The 22,416-nt window shown below is 35.8% G+C and overlaps 1 protein-coding gene across 1 annotated transcript in view; it reads left to right on the top strand.

Moving 5' to 3' along the window:
• The window catches only part of TMEFF2 (transmembrane protein with EGF-like and two follistatin-like domains 2), a 362,975-nt gene that overhangs the window by 289,392 nt on the left and 51,167 nt on the right, over nt 1-22,416 (top strand). Inside the window, exons 6-7 of the mRNA XM_006864057.1 lie at nt 1,789-1,937; nt 2,626-2,685. Of these exons, the coding sequence (XP_006864119.1) occupies nt 1,789-1,937; nt 2,626-2,685 (209 nt within the window). The remainder of the gene's footprint in view (nt 1-1,788; nt 1,938-2,625; nt 2,686-22,416) is intronic.

Below are 22,416 nucleotides of genomic sequence, written 5' to 3'. Positions count from 1 at the left end.
TACTCGATGGCACCTGACAACAACAACTATTGATGGTCTGTTCCACAGTCTGCCCCTGGCCTTGTTTTCACTGATGATATGGAGCTTTTCCAGCATCTCTTTCCACAGATGTAGTCAATTTGATTTCTATGTATTCCATCTGATGAGGTCCAGGTATATAGTCGTCTCTTATGCTGTCTAAAGAAGTTATCTGAAATGAACAAATCATTGGTTTTGCAGAATTCTATCATGCATTCTCCAGCATGATTTCTATCACCTTGGCCATATTTTCCAACTACTGATCCTTCCTCTTTGCTCCCAACCTTTGCATTCCAATCACCAGTAATGATCAAAACATCTTGATTGCATGTTTGATCAATTTCAGATTGAAGAAATTAGTAGAATTCTTCTATTTAATCCTCACTGGCTTTAGTGGTTGGTGCGTAAATTTAAATAACAATGGGATTAACTGGTCTTCTCTATAGGTATGGATATTATCCTATCAGACAGCATTGTACCTCATGACTGATCTGGGAGATATTCTTTTTTGATGATAAATGCAACACCATTCCTCTTCAATTTGTCATTCCCTGCATAGTAACCCATGTGGTTGTTAGATTCAAAATGGCCAATACCAGTCCATTTCAGCTCACTAATGCCTAAGATGTCAATGTTTATGCTTTCCAGTTCATTTTTTACAACTTACAATTTTCCTAGATTCATACTTCATACATTCCTTGTTCTGATTTTCAATGGATGTTTACAGCTGTTTCTCTTCATTATGAGTTGTGCCCCATCAGCAAATGAAGGTCCTGCGGGCTTTCCTCCCAGGAGCTTTACTCCATTTGCGTTATCATGGTCAGCTCTACTTTGAGGAAGCAGCTCTTCCCCAGTCGCGTTTTGAGTGCCTTCCTACCTGAGGGCCTCATTTTCCGGCACTATATCTGACAGTGGTTGTCTGCTATTCACAAGGTTTTCAGTGACTAAATATTTGGAAGTAGTTCATCACTCTTTCTTCCTAGTCTGTCTTTGTCTGGAAGCTCATCTGAAACCTGTCCACCGTGGGTGACCCTGCTGGTTATTTAAAATACCGGTGGCATAGCTTTCAGAAATACAGAAACTTGTGTGATCCTTGTTTATGCTGAAGAAATTTTAACTTGTAATTAGATTCCAAGTAATGTACATGTTTGCTTTCTCTTAACTGTCTTCAAAATCACCTTACTCAATCTTCAACCATTCAAATATTTCTAGAAAATAAGTAAGACAGTAGAATTGCATATAAGTAAACTCTTACTTGGCTACCTCAGTGTATTCAAATTCTGTAGGTCTCAGTATGGATGTTTTAAATACATACTTTTGTTGTTGTTGTTATGTGCTGTGGAGTTGGTTCCGACTCATAGCGACCCTGTACAGGGTTTCCGAGGCTGTAAATCTTTATGGGAGCAAAAGCCTCATCTTTCTTCCGCAGAACAGCTGGTAGTTTCGAACTGCTGACTGTGAGGTTCACAGCCCGATTCGTAACCACTATGCTACATGTTTTTAGCAGAGATTAACTGATCATTTTCTGAGTTTCTGAGTTTCTCCCTTTCATTTTGTATCCATTGCTCAACCATTTCCTTTATATTCTACTAGTGCAGTGTTTCTTTTCATCTAAGGCAGAAAAGTGAAGAAACTTCCCTGAAAGAGTCCAGTTCAATTTTGCTAGCTTGCATTTTACCAACCTAGCAAGTCTTTCACTTTGTGTTTTATTTATAATGTGGTAGCAACACTATTGATGTTACGTATTTTTATTGCTCTCTCCTCCTTTAGGTGTGTGTGCAACATTGACTGCTCTCAAACCAACTTCAATCCCCTCTGTGCTTCTGATGGGAAATCTTATGATAATGCATGTCAAATCAAAGAAGCGTCATGTCAGAAACAGGAGAAAATTGAAGTCATGTCTTTGGGTCGATGTCAAGGTAATGTTCATACTAAAATTCATTTCAAAGAATGTTTTTAGTCTTTGAGCAGAAATGAATAGTGAAGATAACACCTTATTATGTAGCTATTTTATTTCTGAAAGACATTTCTGATTTATAAGGGATAGTAGCGTCTACTGGTGCATTTGTGGTGATTTGAGGGTGTATCATCAACAGCCCATATCTTTTTATTTATACTGGCACTCTCTTCATAATGCCATGAACACAAAGACCAATAATCAGAAGACAGAAGACATTATCTTTGCAGAAGAAAATTGAAGTAATTTTTAGCAAGGAATTTAAGTATTTATAAGACAACATTGAAATTATTAGCAAATCACTTTATTTTTATGTATTCATTCAGTAGACATATTTCAAACTCTATTTTTTAAAGCAGAATGTGCTAGAATGCTTTATTTCGTTTCTTGCTCAGAACCAAACCATTTGGATTTTGACTGATTCTTTTAATTCACTTATCTCAGTTAAAAGTGTGAACCTTTTCCTTTTCCCAAAGTTTAGAAAGCATTCATATTTCTTCAGACAGAGATTGACAACACAAATCTGTCTTTTTATAAAAATTGGTTACGATTTCATAATTGCAATGGAGATATTGTTGCAAGTATAATATGACTAGCCATTTGAAAGACAATTAATCAATCTTTATTATTACTGTCATGTTTTAACACAGATAACACAACTGCGACTACTAAATCGGAAGATGGGCATTATGCAAGAACAGATTATGCAGGTACATAATATTTTCTACTACTAAATACTAATGCACTTTACAAGAGTCCTGAGGAATCCTTGTTTACAACTGATCCTAAATTGAACCTTGCAAGACTTCTTACATGCTGGTATTCTCTTGCTAAGTTTAAGAGAATTTTTGTTGAAGCAAATAAGACACACTTATTTTTCCCAGAGTTAAAACAATTGTCAAAAATGTCAGTAAGATATAATTAACTTGTTTTGACAATGCAAATGATACAAATGACAAAACATTCATCAAATTAATGGGCATCAGTGGAAATTAATGCAATTTTAGCAGCATATTGCAACAAATGCAAATGTTCTTGTTCGAATTTTCATAAAAGTCAATAATAAAAAAAGTTTGCTGTAAGGACACCTATAAATAATAATAAGGTTGCTTCGATTTTGGTGCACAGTCCAAAAGATATGTATAATCTATATTAAAGTAATAAATTTCTTTTGTTTATCCAGAGAATAAACATAGGTTCTAAGATATACAAATTCATAGGTCATTTATTATATAATGTAAATCTTAATTAGTTATAATTGAATTTTATTTTGAGTACTATCTCTATGTATTATAATTTTCCTAGTTTGAGAAATAATTTATAGGTATGAAATTAGAATTTTTCCAAATTATTAGACTTTATAGAAATTTGAGATAAAAGCAATACTAAAATATTTGAGCTTGTAAAATAATGATGTGTTACATAATATGTTTTTGTTTGTTTTATTACAGAGTTCCATTTAGCTATCAAGTATTTTGTAACTAAATTTATGGTTAATCTCCAATCAAAAGATTTGCTTCTGGTCTTTCAAAATATGTACCACCATCCACTCTGTTTCTAAAGTTTCACTTTCTTTAACAATATTCCTGGGATTATGATACAGATACACAATATAAACCTTAGTAAAACTGTTCAGAAGTTCTACTTGTAAATCAGATGTTTTACTTAGAATAGATCAGGTATTTATTAGTTCCAAATTCTCAGGACAGATTAAACTACTATCCAGCCCTCCACTAACCTCACAATTGTTGCTATGTTTGAGCCATGGTTGCAATTACTGTGTCAATTAATGTAGGTTTTACTGTTGTTGTTTTTGCTCTCATTTGCTGACTCTCTAACTAAAAATCTCCATCACCAGGGACTGCTACTTCTTAATAACATGTCCTAAGCACATGAGACAAAGTCTCACCATAGCAGATTTTAAGGATCATCCTGGCTGTACTTATTCCAAGACATATATTTATTCATTCTACTGGCAGTTCAGGGTGTATTCAGTAACCTTTGCCGACACCATAATTCAAATGCATAAATTCCTCTCCAGGCTTCCTATTCATTTTCCAGCTTTCACATGCATATGAGGTGATTGAAAACACATTGGCTTGGGTCAGGTGCACCTTAGTCCTTAGAGACATCTTTTGCTTTATAATACATTACAGAGGTCTCTTGCAGCAGATTTGCCCAATGCAATATGTCCTTTCATATCTCGATTGTTGCTTCCATAAGCATTGATTTGGGATCCAAGTAAAATAAAAGACTGACAACTTCAGTCTTTTCTCTTTTATTACAATGCTGCTTATTGTTCCAGTTGTGAGGATTTTTGTTTTCTGTGTATTGAGGTGTAATACATACTGAATGCTGTAGTCTTTGATCTTCATCAGTAAATGCTGCAAGTCCACTTTGCTTTCATCAAGCAAGATGGTGCCATCTACACGGTGAAGGTTGTTAATGAGTTTTCCTCTAACACAGATGCTGCATTCTTCTTTATATAGTCCACCTTCTCAGCTTATTTGCTCAGCATACAAATTGAATAACTATGGTGAAAGGATACAGTCATGACCCACATGTGTTCTGATTTTAGACCAGACAAATTAAATGACTGTTATTCTGTTCAAATGAGTGCATGACATAATGAAGTGTTCTGGAATTTCCACTCTTCAAATGTTATCCATAATATTTTATGACCCACACAGTCAAATGTCTTCACATAATGAATAAAAATGAGGTAAACATTTTTCTAGTGTTCTCTACTTTCAGCCATGATCTCTCTGACATCATGTCCACTTCTTATTCCAGCTTTAATTTCTGGCAGTTCCTTGTGGATGTACTGCTGCAACTGTTTAAGAATTATCTGCAACAACACTTTACTTGGGTGTGATATTGCCTGATCATTTCCACATTCTGTTGCATCACCTTTCTTTTGAGTGGGCACGAATACCAATCTCTTTTAGTAGGTCGGCCAGGTAGTTGTCTCTTCCAACACTCCAAATCTGTTACTGAAACTTTAGTATTCTATCAACTCCTGAAGCCTTGTTTGTTTGTTTTTTGCCAATCCCTTCAGTAAAGTTTGAACTTCTTCCTTCAATATAATAAATTCTGGATCATATGCCACCTCCAGAAGTGGTTATCATGGACCAGTTCTTTCTGGTATAGTGACTCTGTGGATTCCTTCCATTTCCCTTGATGTTTCCTATATCATTCAATATTTTGCACATAAACCTTCAATACTGCAACTAAAAGCTCAATTTTTTTCTTCAGTTCTTTCAGCTTGAGAAATGTTGAACATGTTCTCTTTTCATTTTGTATCTCCAAGTCATTGAACATTTCATTATAATACTTGGCTTTGTCTTCTCAAGGTGGCCTTTGAAATCTTCTGCCAAGCTCTTTTTTTTTTTATCATTTCTTCCATTAATGTTAACTACTCTATGTTCAAGAGCAAATTTTAGTCTCTTATGGCTGTGTTGGAAGATCAAAGATGTCAGTTTGAGGACTAACATGTGCCTAACCCAAGCCATGGAATTCTCAAATACCTCATATGCATGTGAAAGTTGAAGAGTGAATAAGTAAGACTGTGGAAGAATTTATGCATTTGAGTTATGGTGTTAGAGGAGAATCTAGAAAGAACCATGAACTACCAAAAGAACAAACAAATCTGTGTTGAAAGAAGTACAGCCAGCATGCTCCTTGAAAGCCAGGATGGCCAAACTTCATCTCTCATACTTTGGATATATTGTCCAGTCACTGAAGATGGATGTCGTGTTTGGTAAAGTAGAGGGGTCAGAGAAAATGAGTAAACCCCCCAGCAAGATGGATTGGCACAGTGGCATCTGCAATGGGCTCAGTCATAGCAAAGATGGTGAGGTTTGGCCAGGATCAGGCAGTGTTTCATTCTATTGTTCATAGGATCGCTATAAGTTAGTACCGACTTGGTGACATCTAATAACAATAACAAATGGCATTCATGTTGGTCTTGTCTTTCTTTCCTATCATTTTATGCATGAAGTTCTTGACGTCATCCCACAACTTATCTGGTCTTCATTCATTAGTTTAAAAGCATCAAATCTATCCTTGAGATGGTCTCCAATTCCACATAGGATGTACTCAAGCTTTGGCTCTCATGGAATTCTTTTAATCTTCTTCTGCTTCAACTTGAACTTGCATATGAGAAATTGATGCTCTGTTACACAGTTACCCTTGGTCTTCCCCATTGTCTCCACAGATGTGGTCTATTTGATTCCTGTGTGTTACATCCATCAAGGTCCAGGTGTATAAATGCCATTTATGTTGTTGAAAATGTTTTCAATGAGTAAGTAATTGGTTTTGCAATATTCTATCATGCGATCTATGTCATCGTTTCTGTCACCAAGGCCATATTTTACAACTACTGATCCATCTTCTTTGTTTCCAACTTTCGCATTTAACCACTAGTAATTACCAATGCATCTTGACAGTATTTTTTATCAATTTAAAACTGCAGAAGTTGGTGAAAATTTTCCATATCTTTATGTTTGGCACTAATGGTTATTGTGTAAATTTGGATAATAATTGTATTATATGCATGTGGATTTTATCCTACCAGTGATAGCACTGTACCTCACAAAATATCTTGAAATATTCTTTTTGATGTTGAATGCCAGGCCATTCCTCTTCAGGGTGTCTTTCACAGCCTCGTAGACCATATGATTGTATGATTCAAAATGGCCAGCACCAGTCCATTTAAACTCACTAATGCCTAGGATAACAATCTTTATACATTCCATTCCATTTTTAATTATTTTCCTAGTTTCATAATTTGCACATTCCACATTCTGATTATTGATGGATGTTTTCAGCTGTTTCTTCTGAGTCAACTTCAAAAGCTTTACTCCATTCATATCATTAAGTTCAACTCCACTTTGAGGAGGCAGCTCTTCACCAGTGTGTTTTGAATGCCTTCCAACCTGAGGGGCTCATCTTAAGACACCATACCAGACAATGTTCTGGTGCTATTCATAAGATTTTCAAGTAAATCACTGTTCCTTCCTTTTTTTCTGGCTTGCTTTAGTGTGAAAGCTCCACTAAAAAACAGTTCTCTGTAGAAGACTTTGCTGATATTTTAAATACCAATGGCATAGCTACTATCACCAGCAATAAACAAACCACCACAGTACAACAAACCGGTAAATGGATTATATTTAATAGCCATTCCAAAACTTTCAAGGAGAGTTGTTATTCATAAGAAAAAGAAAAAACAGTTTCATGGCCAGATAACTTTGAAGAGACCAACTAACAAAATAAATCTTTATTTCTGAACTTCCTCAGAGTCCTTATGTGTACTGTGAAATATTTCATAGAGAAAGAATATGCATAATTGTAAAACCTTTTATTGTAGAGAGTTACAAGTAATAAGCACAAAATAGGAGCAACTGTAGGCTAGACAGTCTAATGTACTAACATGTATTCATCACTCAAACCCATTAACATCAACCCACTGCTAACCCTGACCCATTCACATCCCTATTCTATTTTCTAATTTCTTTATTATATTGATTGAAATTCCAGGTGTTTCATCATTTTATCCATAAATACTTCAGCACATTTATCTAAAAGATACTTTAAAGATAACATAACATCATTATTATACCTAAAAATTATTATTAATAATACTCATAATGCACACCTTTTTTCAGTCTTTATTTGGTGACTAACACATTTGTGTAAACATTTTGCAGTACTAATGCTCCCAAGATGCACTTTGTGATGTGCTGATCCACAGGATGATTATAAAAGTAATAAAAGGTAACAATGGATAATTAAGGTCTGAGGCTAATAAATGATATTTTAATTTAAAATGAAATAGCAATAAAAAGTTAAATGTATTTTTCTACTAAATAATAACTGTTTACAAAGAGCTTTCATGGCACAGTGGGTAAACGTTGCTAACCACAAGGTTTGTGGTTCAAATCAACAAGTTGTACGTAGGAGAAAGATGAGACTATCTGCCTGTGTAAATATTTGCTGACTGGTTATGTGCCATCGGGTCAGCTTCAACTCATAAGGACCTCTTCTTTTTCCCTTGGAGCACAGCTAGTAGACTCGAACTGCCAACTTTTTCAGTCAGTACCCCAACTTTAAGGAGAAGTTCTAATTTGTCCTGTAGGGTTGCTATCAGTCACAGTTGACTCAATGGCAGTGAGTTTGGGGTTTGGTTTGATTTGGTTTACATGTTGACAATATTATTAGACACTACTTGACATAATTTATTTTTACTCAAGTCTAAAAGAAGCTGAAACTTTATAAAAATCTCACCTCCATGCAAGGAGTTAAAATAAATAAATAAATAAATAAATAAATAAATAAAATGATTTCTGTTGAGTAGATTCCAACTCATAAAGACCCTATAAGACAGAGTCGAACTGCCCACCAGGGTTTCCAAGGCTATAGATCATTTGAGAAGCACTTTGCTATATCTTTCCCCACTGAGGATTTGGTGGTTTCAAGCCTCCAACCACTCCATTAATAGCTGAGTGTTTTAACCACTGCATCATTAGAGATTCTTTGTTGCTTACTCCTGGAGCTTAAAATTTCCTTATTATTTTAAACTAGTTCATGTGGGGAAAAAAATCTCTAAGAAGATAAATACAACTTTTGTTTGTTTGTTTTTAACAGAAAATGTCTTCTCACATTGGCTTCAACAGAAAAATCTATCCCTCCCTGAAATTTTTGTCCCTGAAATAAAGAACTCTTGAAGTTAATTAGCATTCATATACAAACATAAGCATTTTATAAAGTTATACCAAAAAGTATCAAATTAAAATCTATAGTTTTCTTGATGTCATTCCATTGTTGTTGATGTTAAATGCTGTTGAGTAGGTTTCGATTCATATAGCAATACTGTTTAGGGCTTCCAAGGAGTGACTGATTGCTCTTTCATTTTCAAAAAGCTGTGAAATTGAATTGTTTTTAAAAAAGTAATTTATGTGTGGGTTTGATTTCAATCAGATAATCTATGATTTTCAGTGTCATTGCTTTTAATTGGCGTTATTTTCTTTCTTCTTTTTTTTAACTTTATAGAAATGGGAAGAAATAGACTTTAAATACAGGCAAATAAAAATGTTTCAGACATTTAGTGTGGCCTTAACACTAGATCTATCTAGTAATTCTCAAAGGAAATCTTTAAGATAAAAGTAAAGTTTAAAAATACATATTTATTGAATCTGGAATTAAGATAGAAACAAAGATAATGTCAATTGAAACTTGCAAGTCCTAATTATGCATAGATTGCATACTTTACAATTCTCCTTTTCCTTCTTGGGAATGAAACTGTATTGATATGGTCAACAGTGGAGTTGAGAGAACCTTTACGTGAGTTATTTTGAGATAGTATATCCGTAGGGACTTTGACAGTTTCCAACGATTTTAATGAAAGCTGGAGTCATAATGACTCTCAAAACGCAGCTATTTTTGTTGCTTTTTTTTTTTTTTTTTTTTTTTAATCTACTAAACATAAAGAAGTTCTGGTAGCGTAGTGGTTACGAATCGGGCTCCAAACCAGAAGGTCAGCAGTTCAAAGCTACCAGCTGTTCCTCGGGAGAAAGATGAGGCTTTCTACTCCTGTAAAGATTTACAGCCTCGGAAACCCTGTACAGGGTCACTACGAGGCGGAACCGACTCCATGGCACATAACAACAACACCAAAACATAAAGAGATATCAGTCCAGCTGTTTATATCTTTAATTAAGATCATTTTCTTTTTAGAGGGCATTACAATTACAATGTCATTTGCATAGGTACACCCACTTCTCACTTAACAACTTGGTTAGGTTCATTATGTGAAAAATGTTGTTATTCAAAAATGGAGAATGACCATATCATATCACAAAATGGAGAATGACTAAATCATTATGTAGCTGAGAATCATCACCCAAGCAAGCTGAGACATAACCGTAACTATCACAGTCAGAGTTAACTGTTCCCTTGCATCTCAGCATTCATTACTGTCAGGTGGCAAGATGCCATTAATGCACAAAATAGCCAGATAGTACATTTCTCATCATGGCTGTAAAATGTGGAATGTCAGATAGTGAGGCAATTCATAAGTGAAGAGTAGGCATGTTATCATTTACAAAGTGTGCTTTCATTTGAAATGCCATATTTGTATCTTAAGAGTGCCCTAAAGTACGTTGCACAGTTAATAATTCACCCAGATATGCTGATTCCATATTCCACATATCTTCCAATCTACCATTTAAGAAGAATGAGTATAGGTTTTCATGCTGAAGTTCCAACTATTGTACTGAAGACCTTCACCATGACTCTTCTCCCAGGGTATGCATACAGAAAACACAAGGAAAAACTCTGTTAACTTGGTCCTCCCGTCTGGTGCCAGAAATCTTCCTTCTCTTTCCACCATAACTCCATACACACTGGCCCTGTGCCATACATGCAGACACATGTATCAATTACATGTATATACATACTCAGAGACAGGCACATATGCACTGCTGATTGTGAAATGTTTGGTCTTGTTCTGCAACCCATACATATACATGCACATTTACACATTCTCTTGTGTTTCTCTGACTCACACCATCCAACCAACATACAATATGTGGAAGAAAACAAAACAAAGCAAAAAAGAAATAAGAATTGGAATAGAATTAAAATACCTTTATCTTCGCTGATGTTCTATTTTTTTTTTTTTTAATTCTACCCTTTTGACATTATTTAATAGCTACAGAGCCATGTGGCTCTGTAGAATAAGCACTGGACTGTGAGCCACAAAGTCAGAGGTTCAAGCACACTAGTGACTGCAGAATAAAGATGAGGCTTTCTGATCTGGCAAATATTTTAAGTCTCAGAAACCCTCTTCAGGGTCACTGAGTCAGAACAGACTGAACAACAACAGCCATGTTGCTCAGCATCCCCAGTCTTACAGGAGTTTTGCATTTTCCTGAATTCTTGAACACAAACTTTGGAAAAATAAAACGAGCCAAATATAGAGAAAATATGTCATTGACATTCTCAATCTACATCACATGCTAAACATTCCCCAAGGATTGGAAACAGGAACTGTGTGACTCACATTCCTAGAAGCCTGTTATGGGCGCACAACTAACTTAAAATCCAGTCATTTACCTTGATAGGCAGACATTTGCAGACTCATCCATCAGAGGGAAGTGATATTGCTAACACACACTCATTTTCTCTTATATGTCCTTAATACTATGTTGTTGTTGTTAAGTGCTGTCCAGTTGGTTCGACTCATAGCAACACAGTTTAGGATTTCCCAGGAATTGGTGGTGGGTTTGAACTGCCAACCTTGTGGTTTTCAGTCCAGTGCTGATCCTACAGTGCCGTCGGTTTAAAAAACCCTTTCCGGTTTCATCTTTCCCCTTTGAGACTACCTTGTTGTTAGTTGCTGTGAAAATGGCTCTGACTCACAGGGACCTTATATATAACTAAACAAAATATTGTCCTAAGATATTAATACAAGAACAGATATCCCTCATTATTTAAAAAATGAAGACATACTTTTAAGAAAACATAACCTTAAAATCAATTTTTTTTACCTCATCTTCAGTATCATTCATAAGAAAGTGACTCTGTAAGGACCAGGCTGAGTTACATAAGATAAATGTGAAGTAATGAGGGATCACTCCAAGACAAAAATATGCAGTAGACAATAGTGTGAACAAACTTGAACAGAGTTGTGAATTCCATGATCCCCAGAGGCACATTACTAGTGAGGATCATGAAAGCAAAGAATTTTCTAGCTCACCCCAAGTGTTACTTTCTGGTTGTATCTGACTCTGGGTCTCCCTTCTGCCTTCCTTCTTTTAATGAGACTGGAGGCCTTAGTGAGATTGCTTTCATTTTAGGTAGAGTGACAGGCTCCTGGTGAAACATGCTAAACAGTCTACTTAATACTGTTCTCCTTTCATCAGTCTAAGTCTTGGACCTAGATTTAGGCCTGTCACTTTACCTGCAGAAAGATTTAGGGAACACACATTTTATTAAACCACAAAGCTAGGGCTTTCAGGACTTTCTGTTGATTTAAAATGCTGGTAGTATTTGAACTTTCCTTTTGGGTGTTTGAAAACAGAAAATGTTTTACACATCTTGAAATTTACATTTTCTTTAAGTAATATTCCCCCAAAATATTTTATAATGAAAAAAAAATGAAGTTCAAATATTTTGTTTCTAGTCTTCTGGTATATGTATTTTCTGATTATCTTGCTATTATGTTTGAAGCCTGGTCATGATTATGAAATGTATTTTCATTAAAAATGTACTTAATTTTATAAATTGTTAGATGTTGAGGGTGACCAGGTAGCAACTATTATGTTTTATATCACCAAGAAAATAACATGTATTTTACTGTATGACAATTTCTGCCCAGTTCCAGAAAGGTGTTCCCATGACTTATAATTAAAATGTATTCAATGAGATTATTTAAGGAGAAATTGAAACTAGAAAAGCAGACTACTGAGGGAAATAAATCTATCAGCAGCATAAGCTATTACAGTTATTGCATTTAGCCTTGGTAATGTAGTGATTACAAATCGGGCTGCGAACCTCAGGGTCAGCAGTTCGAAACTACCAGCTGTTCTGCGGGAGAAATATGAGGCATTCTGCTCCCATAAAGATTTATAGCCTCGGAAACCCTGCATAGGGTCACTATGAGTCAGAACCAACTCCACGGTGCATAACAACAACAACAACAGAACAAATGTAAAAAAAAAAAAGAAATTAAAGCTGAATCAATTATTCAACAAATATTTATGGAGATTATGCTATATGGAAGCCACTATTCAGAGCTCTACAAAGGTGAACAAATCAACCAAGCTCTCTACTAAATGGAGCTTCATTATATTGTCTGATAAAATCAATCAATTTGTGGATGAAAGGCAAAGTTTCTCTAATGCTGTGTTCTAAAGTAAAATATTAGAACAGGATTTGTTTTGCTTTGTTTTGTTTTAAGAAGGCATCACTAAGAAACTGAGAGTGAATAATATATTCAGCAATGATTTTTACAGATTCTGCCAATAGGCTCTTCATATGGCCAGGGATTTTTTAAAAATGATTATTTTATAGCATTCTGGAACAGAGTATTAAGCCATGCAGAAACCAATGATAGGGAGCATGGTGGCTCAGTAAGATAACCAGTAAAATACAAATTACAAAGTGATCGGTTTGAGCCACCAGTCATTCCGAGGGAGAAAGATGAAGCTTCTACTCTCGCAAAGATTTCAATCCTTGGAAGCCCTATAGTGTATCACTATGAGTTGGAACCAATTCAATGGCACTTAACAACAACAAACCAATGATAGTGCTCATGTGGTAAACTTAAGTTGTTGTTGTTAGGTCCCATTGAGTTGGTATCAACTCATAGTGATCCTATGCATAACAGAACGAGACACTGCATGGTCCTGTACCAACCTCATAATCACTTCTATGTCTGAGATCATTGCTGCTGCCACTGTACCAATCCATCTCACTGGAGATCTTTCTCTTTTCCTCCTACCCTCCACTTTACCAAACATGATATTCTCCCCCAGTGACTGGTCTCCCCTGACAATATGTCTAAAGTATAGGAGACAAAGTCTGGCCATCCTGACTTCCAAGGAGCACTTTGGCTGTACTCCCAACACAGATCTGTTTGTTATTTTTGCAGTCCATGATACTTTCAGTATTGTTATCCAACACCATAATTACCATAATTCAAATGCATCAATTTTTCTAGAGTCTTCCATATTCACTGTCCAAGTTTTGCATGCGTATGAGGTTATTGAGAATATCATGGTTTGGGTCAGGTGTACCCTAGTTCTCAAACTGACATCTTTGCTCTTGAACACTTTAAAGAAGTCTTGTGCAGCAGATTTGCCTAATGCAATACGTCATTTGATTTCTTGATTGCTGCTTCCATGAGTGTTGATGGTTGATCCAAGCAAAAAGAAGTCTTTGCCAACTTCAATCTTTTTTTCATTTATATGGATGTTGTTTATTGGTCCAGTGGTAAGAATTTTTGTTTTCTTTACATTGAGATGCAACCCACACTGAAGGCTGTGGTCTTTGATTTTCATCAGTATTTTAAGTCTTTTTCACTTTCAAAAAGCAAGGTTGTATCATTTGCATATCGCAGGTTATTAAGGAGTCTTCCTCCAATCCTGATGCCACATTTTTCTTCATATTAGCCAAATTCTCAGAAAATTTGTTCAGTGTACAGATAAAATAAATATGATGAAAGAATCCAACCCTGGTACACACCTTTCCTAATTTTAAACCATTTGGTGTTCCCTTGTTCTGTTCAAACAACTGCCTCTTGGTCTATGTACAGTTTACACATGAGCACAATTAAGTGTTCCAGAATCCTCATTCTTTGCAATGTTGTCCATAGTTTGTCATCATCAACACAATCAAAAGCCTCTGTGTAGTCAATAAAGTACACGTAAACATCTTTCTGGTATGCTCTACTTTCAGTCAAGACTCATATAATATCTGCAATGATATCCCTTGTTCCATGTCCTCCTCTGAATCTGATTTGAACCTCTGGAAGTTCGCTGTCAATAATTTTGCATTACTTTTAGTATAATTTTACTCGCATGGGATATCAACGATATTGCCCAATAATTTCTGCATTCCATTGAGTCACCTCTCTGGAAAAAGCACAAATGCAGGTCTCTTTCAGTCAAATGGCCAGGTAGTTGTCTTCCAAATTTCTTAGCATAGATGAGTGAGTGAGTGCCTCCAGTGCCACCTCACTTTGTTGAAAAGTTTCAATTTGTATTCCATCAATTCAAATAAAAACAAGTGCCATCTTCTTTGTCAATGCCTTCAGTGCACCTTGGACTTCTTCCTTCAGGATGATTGGCTCTTGATCATATGATACCTCTTGAAATGGTTGAACAGCAACATTTCTTTTTTGGCAGTGACTCTGTGTTCCTTCCATCTTGTTTGATACTTTCTGAATCATTCAGTATTTTGCCCATAAAAGCCTTCAATATCACAAGTTGATGTTTGAATTTTTTCTTTAGTTCCCTCAGCTTGAGAAATGTTGAGCATGTTCTTCTCTTTTGGTTTGCTAACTCCAGGTCTTTGTACATTTAATTACAACATTTGAATTTGTCTTCTTGAGCTGACCTTTGAAAATTTCTGTTCAGCTCTGTATCTCCTCACTTCTTCCATATGCTTTAGCATCTCTATGCTGTAGAGCAAGTTTCAGTGTCTCTTCTGACATCCATTTTGGGTTTTTCCTTCTTTCTTGTCTTCTTAATGATCTTTTGCTTTCTTCCTATATGATATTCTTGATGTCATCCCACAACTCTTCTGGTCTTCGGTCTTTAGTGTCTAATGCATCAAACCTGTTCTTCAGATGATCTCTAAATTCAGGTGGGAGTATTCAAGGTCATGTTTTGGCTCTCGTGGACCTGGTTTAATTTTCTCTAGCTTCTGCCTGAATTTGCATATGAGCAATTGATGATCTGTTTCACAGTCTGCTCTTGGCCTTGTTTTGATCGATGATATGGAGCTTTTACATCATCTCTTTCAACAGACAGAATCAGTTTGATTATTGTGTATCCATTTGGCAAGGTCCATGTGTATAGTCATCTTTTGTGTTGGTTAAAAAAGGTATTTGCAATGAAGTCACTAGTCTTGCAAAACTCTATGATGTGGAAAAAGAAAACTCTATGATGTGGTCTCCAACATTGTTTTTCACCAAGGCCATATTTGACAACTACCGATTCTTCCTTTTTTTTCCCCAACCTTTGCTTTCCAATTGCCATTAATTATCAGTACATCTTGATTGCATATTTGATCAATTTCATACTGAAGAAGTTGGTAGAATTCTTCAATTTCATCATCTCTGGTTTTAACTGTTGGTGCATAAATTTTAATAAGTAATGACTTATATATAAGTATATTTCCAAATTTGGAGTTAAGCTACTGATAAAAATGGCTGTGAGAAACAGCATGTTTAACTTAGCGTCCTCCTAAATCTATCGTTTTAACAGGAATTGTGCAACAAAATGCTCAAAGAATCTGAAGTCAAGAAAAGAATGGTTAGACTCTAGTATTTATTTGGGGGGAGAAATCGTCAAGATTTTGGTGGCAGTTATTGAGAAAAATGAGCTCTGGATCATTTTCAGCCTTTGGATGTATACAGGGTCTCTCTAGATCTGAGTGTAGGCAGATATTCAAGGAATCCATGTATGTTTACAGAACACTACACGCTGGTAGTTTACCATTATTTATAACATTTAGAAAGGATTACTTTTCAGGAAAAGTTACCTTTGGAAATACATTCCTCATTTTAAGGAATAATTTAGGTTTCACTGAAGTCAGAAACATGAAAAAAAAAGAGACCAGAAATATGTATTGAAACCAAATACCATCCACATCATTCATACTTGGTAGAAGTATCTAGATAGTATAACTGGATTGTCATAGTAACTTTTTTCTCTAAAAACCATTGAAATTTATAAAACTTTTTAGTATTTACAACAGAAATGTAAAGTAGAGAGGAAAAAAAAGAGAGCGATCAAATGAAAAAAAAATTATGTGATAGAGCTGAGGTTCAAATCATTATTGCTAATTCCAGAATTCAGCAAAGTCTGAAAGATAAGGAACTAAAAGTGCCACTCCCTGACATACTTGGGGCTTTGGTACTGACTCTATACCCTGAAGGTTAACTCCTTAAGAGTCAAGTTGCAAAAATGCTTTTCTCTGAGATCCTTCAAAGAGTTACACTAATGTCTATGTTTTAGAATCATCTTATAAGGTTTTTATTGTTTGGTTTTAGAATTTTCCTGTTCTGATTCCTATTTCTTCAATATACACTTTTTGTTGTTATTGTTAAGTGCCATTGAGTCAGTTCTAACTCATATCGACCCAAGGAGCAGCTGGTAGGTTTGAATCACCAACCTTGCAGTTAATACTGCAGTGCTTATCCTACAGCGCCGCACCAGGACTCCCAAATAGACTAGAGAAGCTAAATGGAACAGTGTTTGCTACCAAGTTAATAGGTAGGGCACATATACTAACACAGAAACACTAGCCTCTGTGTGATACTTTGTAGTTTTGCATAACACCCACTAACATCACCTCATTTGTTCTATGTCAGTTCAATAAAACCAGGTTACAGATACTAGGGACCTTAAATCAGGTTCTAAGAGGCTAAGTAGTTGACCCAGAATGGAGCACAGTATTTTGACAAACTGACCAGCCATCTGTACACGTAGGGGACTTGCCTCAATTGTTCTTCCACTATGAGCTCTGGTAGCGTAGTGGTTACGAATCGGGCTGCGAACCTTAAGGTCAGCGGTTCGAAACTACCAGCCGCTCCGCGGGAGAAAGATGAGGCTTTCTACTCCCGTAAAGATTTACACCCTCGGAAACCCTGTCCAGGGTCAATTGTTCTTCCACTATGCATCTCTATAGACATACTTATTGTTTCCTATCATATTTATGTTGTTGTTGTTGTTGTTAAGTGCCATCGAGTCGGGTCCGACCCATAGCGACCCTGTACAGGGTTTCCGAGGGTGTAAATCTTTACGGGAGTAGAAAGCCTCATCTTTCTCCCGCGGAGCAGCTGGTAGTTTCGAACCGCTGACCTTAAGGCTCACAGCCCGATTCGTAACCACTAACATGAACTAATTCAGTCATGTTGTGAAAATGTGCATTTAAAATAGAAGCTTTTTAACATTTTCTTATGAATGTAAGAAGCACTACACAGAAAGCATGTTTGTCTGGGGCAATAATTTGATATGTGGGAAATAAATAAAACAAACAGCAAATACAGGCAGCAGCTTGTAGCACAAATATTGGTATCAATAGTGAAATAAATGAAAGTGTTTGGCCACGCTATCATAGTGCCACCAGACTAGCCTAGAATATTTAAGCCCAGAAAATGAATTATGATGTCAAATATTCCCAAGATTTCTGAGTGAAAGTGTCTCATTTCAACTGTTTTCCCCTCTGGGATTTACATTAAAGTGCTGCAAAATTCATAAAGCTTTCTATGAACTCTAACTCACAATTTGTCCTGGTCTTTTGAACTTCTGTGCTTTCATTGTTTTTCCCATAAAATCATGTAACCAGTCATCTGTAATATTAGGTTATGTTCATGGTTATAGATAAACAAAGAAATGGTATTTGCAATACAGATGAAGGTTTTCTACTGAAGACCTGCCTGGGGCCATGGTAGGCACTCTGGAAAACTTTGTGTTTATGCCCCACTTCATAATGCATTCTATATCATTTTGTGCACTTTTTCCCATTTGAAATGCTCCTTTCTGAAACAAATTGCTCACCTTGAGAGGTAACTTATCTGCTTTTCTCTTCCATAAACGTTTGACACCTCCCTTAGTAGTTAAAGCCATGAAATCAGAGGGCTGAGTTTAAATATTGGCCACCTATTATTAGCTATTTCACACTGAGTTCCATTTTTGGAACCTCAGTTTCTTCATCTGTTCAATGGAAACCAAAAAACCTACTTCTGTGGACTCCAAGTCTGAATTAAAGCACACTGTAAAATAGCAGCGGACAACCAGTAAGCTCTAATAAGTTTTGTGAATATCCCTTTCCTTTGGTCTGACAGTTGAAAATAATTAATTTTTTACAAGAAAATAGCCTGTTGTATGGGATGCAGTCTCTCCTTATGATATATGTCCAGAGATTTTATACAGTTGCTATTGTAGAGACTCATGCAGTTGCAAGACGTTGCTTGTTTTCTACCCAAATCATATAACAGACTCTTCCAAGAGAATTTGACTGATTTTTTAATCCATTTCCATTGTTATTGTGAGTATCCATCAAGTAAATTCCAACTCATAGAGACCCCAGGCATGAAGACTAGAACTGCTCTGTAGGCTTGTCAAAGCTGGACCTTTCAAAAATCATCACCAGGACGGTCTTTTGAGGTCCATCTGGGTGGTCCAAATGCCATGTTTCAGCTGTTAGTTGAGTGCTTAACATTTTGCACTACTCCCAATTCATCTCTAAGTAGATACTTACTCAGCCCTTATCGTTTACACATCTTTAGCACATTGACATGTCGAAATTATTTAAAGTAAAAAGATAACCAGTTTTTCCATTCTCCTCTAGTCAACATTGTCTTGTTGTTTTTGTTAAGTACCGTGGAGTTGATTCTGACTCATAGTGACTCTGCACGGGGTATCCAAGGCTGTAAATTTTTATGGGAGCAGAACACCCCATCTTTCTCCCGTGGAACTGCTGGTAGTTTTGAACTGCTGACCTTGAAGTTAGCAGCCCATCTCGTAACCACTATGCTACCAGAGTTCCTTAACATTGTCTTAGGGGTGCTGTATTTTAGTCACTTTAAAATAATATGATCACCAGATTATTACACCATGAGATTCAAATAGAAATTAAGTGGGAGGATAGGATATAAAAGTATAATATAAGTGTAAGATTATGATGACATGATTTATATTTCTTTCCTGTTTGACTTTAATAACACTCAGTTATGCCCATGATGTAGATTTGCTTGCCCTACATATTCTTAGTATTAAAAAGTGTATTGCATGACCATAGAAGTAAAGCGGTGTCCATACAAAAATAGCATTAATATGATGGCGGTGCTGGTAGTTATGTGCCGTGGAGTCAGTTCCGACTCATAGCGTCCCTGTACAGGGTTTCTGAGGCTGTAAATCTTTACGGGAGCAGAAAGCCTCATCTTTCTCTTAAGACTGCTGACCTTGAGGTTCACAGCCCGATTTGTAATCACTACACTACCAGAGCTCCTATAACCAAATAAAGCAGTTGTTACTGAGATCATTCTAAATCATGGCAAACACATATATGTCAAGAGCAAAACTATACTCCATTGGCTTTTCAACGACTTTTTCTGGAAAACAGATCACAAAATTTTTCTTCCAAATCCTTTCCACTGCTGGATGGACTGTAACCTCCATTTTTTTTTTTTTTTTTAATTAATAGTTGAGAATGTTAATTGTTTGCACTACCCAGAACTCTAAATATGATAGATATAGGAATTTCTATTTAGACACTATTTCTACTCAAAAATATAAATGTTCACAGATCAATAGTCCACACACAAACACATACACACACCATAAAGACACAGACTATTAAGAGCATTATCGGTTTCAATGGAAAACATATGAGTGTTTTCATAATCAAGAAATCAAATCATAATCAAATCTTATACTTACTTAGTACAAGAAACAGAGAACAAAGTTATTTGACCTCACATATCTAAATGTCACTAGTGGAAGTATAATAATTCTCCACGTTAACTTACCTCTTTTCATTAAACCTGTTAATTTCATTCCTAGGCGGACTAGTGTAAATATTTGGTAGAAGGTATGAAACTGAAAGAAGAGTAGGCTCTGTCCAACTACTCTGTATATTTTCAGGGCACATTGTTTTCCATGAAAACAGTAAACAAAATTCAAGCAGTTTCAAAATAACAAAATATTCACATACTTTGGTATTGCTCCTGTTTTTATTAAGACTGACATGCCCTAAATATATGAACCACATTATTAACTACATTAAAAATGCAGTTCTCACTTGTTGACTATTTGAGACTGTGTACAAACATAATCAACTGAAAAATATTTGAAACTATCAGTGAAATGAAATCTCTCAGAGAAATTGAATTTTTTAACACTGTTATTTGTTTCATGGATCATAGCTTCTTTCTTCTAGTTGTTCATTTGGAAAACTCTTAGATTTGTAGATTGAACCCAAATGTAATCAAGAGGAATCTAATTTATGACGCAAACTTAAAACATAACAGTACATGTAAATCAGTGATAACACTTTGGGTAAAATATTGGTCTAGAAATATAGAAATCTGGAAACAGTAGTGCAGAACAAAGAGGACACTGCTTTTCCTCTAAATCCTGAAGAACATGGAGTGGGTGGGAGAATATGATCCCATTTTGAGAAGGCTGTGTGATTTGTTTTTGGGTTTTGTGTGTGTGTGTGTGTGTGTGTGGGAAAGCTAGTGCTTTGATATGCAAGATGAAAATTTCTGTGAAGCAACTGAGAAATTACATTTGTTGCCTTTTATTTGGATATGTTTAGGTATCATATGCTATTGAGGAAATCCTCACAGTGAAAAGAGGATCTCTGATCCCAGTCAATGTTCCTAACTAGTATTCTTATAACCTGAGATCCTGCTCTGATTCTGTTCAAAACTGGGTCATCTTTTTGTTCCAATTAGTTTTCCATACAAATTTTGTCTAGGCTTTATTTTCATATTGCTGAGTTCAATTCTTGGTAAACCTAGGGGAGTGTTTAGAAATTGGAGGCTATAAGATAGGCTTAGTCAAGGGCAGACCTACAAGAAATACAGTACATCACAGGTGTATTGGTTCAGTTAGCAAGTTAGTGAAGTTGTTTCACTGGGGTAGGGAAGGGTAAGAATTATACTTTGAATATTGACTCAATGCATGATAGTATTATTCTCAGACCGTAGACTTAGAAATCTAAATTTTCAACAAACCAAGAGTAAGTTATCCCTCAGTGATAAACTCACATTAATCAAACTCAACATCTATATACTGATTTGCATTATGAATTGGACTACTTGCAGACCTTACATCCTTTGACCAGGCCAGTGCATTCTCTTCCTAAAATTGAGGTTTATAATAAACCATGATATAATCTGCTGTTTAGTGAACAAGAAGTGCACATAGATTCTTTAGCTACTAAGACAGTTGATGCAAACCTCACCACAATAGAAATACCTCTGCCTTCAAGTAGAGATAGATAGGAAACTCCTTTGGGCCAGTGTCTTCTCACCTAAGGTCAGAGCTTGTTCTAACACTATTGTCTAGTATTCGTCTTCTTAGTCTGTTTCTATTTCTGAGCAATCTCCCTTCCAATCTACCTGTATTCTTAGACATGATGAGTGCAATTGAAGTACAGTTAAGCGCTGTTTGAATTAGCCATTCTATTGTTCTGGGCAAGAACAGACCAATTCTAATCTTATTTCAAGGCTCTTCCCAGATCTCTCATTCATTTGTTGTTGTTGTTGTTAAATGCTGTTGAGTCGGTTCTGACTCATAGCCACCCTGCATAGAATTTACATAGAACAACTGGTGGGTTTAAACTGCCGATCTTATAGCTCACAGTCCAGTGCTGACTCTACAGTGCCACACCAGAAGGTCGTCTCATTCACAAGTTCCCAAGTAATGACAATATTAGTACATATTTCAAGTTATATTTGATTGGTAAGGTCTCTGCACTGTGAAACCTGAAAAGGTTTTGACACAAGTTAACTTTTAAAGCAGTCCTTTAACATATAAATCAAAGAAAAACAAATAAGGATTAGAAAGCAAATTTAATCATTTTTCTCCCAGATATAATTCTTGGCATTTATATGAACAAATGCCCTCTATGGTGACATTGTTAATGTTTAACTTCAAAAAGCATAAACAGTGAAACACAGGGTTCTGCTGGGAGTTGTT

Source organism: Chrysochloris asiatica, unplaced genomic scaffold (genome assembly GCF_000296735.1).
Source record: "Chrysochloris asiatica unplaced genomic scaffold, ChrAsi1.0 scaffold00059, whole genome shotgun sequence".
NCBI classification, from domain to species: domain Eukaryota; kingdom Metazoa; phylum Chordata; class Mammalia; order Afrosoricida; family Chrysochloridae; genus Chrysochloris; species Chrysochloris asiatica.
Note: the sequence above shows the minus strand (reverse complement) of the source record. Positions and strands in the feature narration are given on the sequence as shown.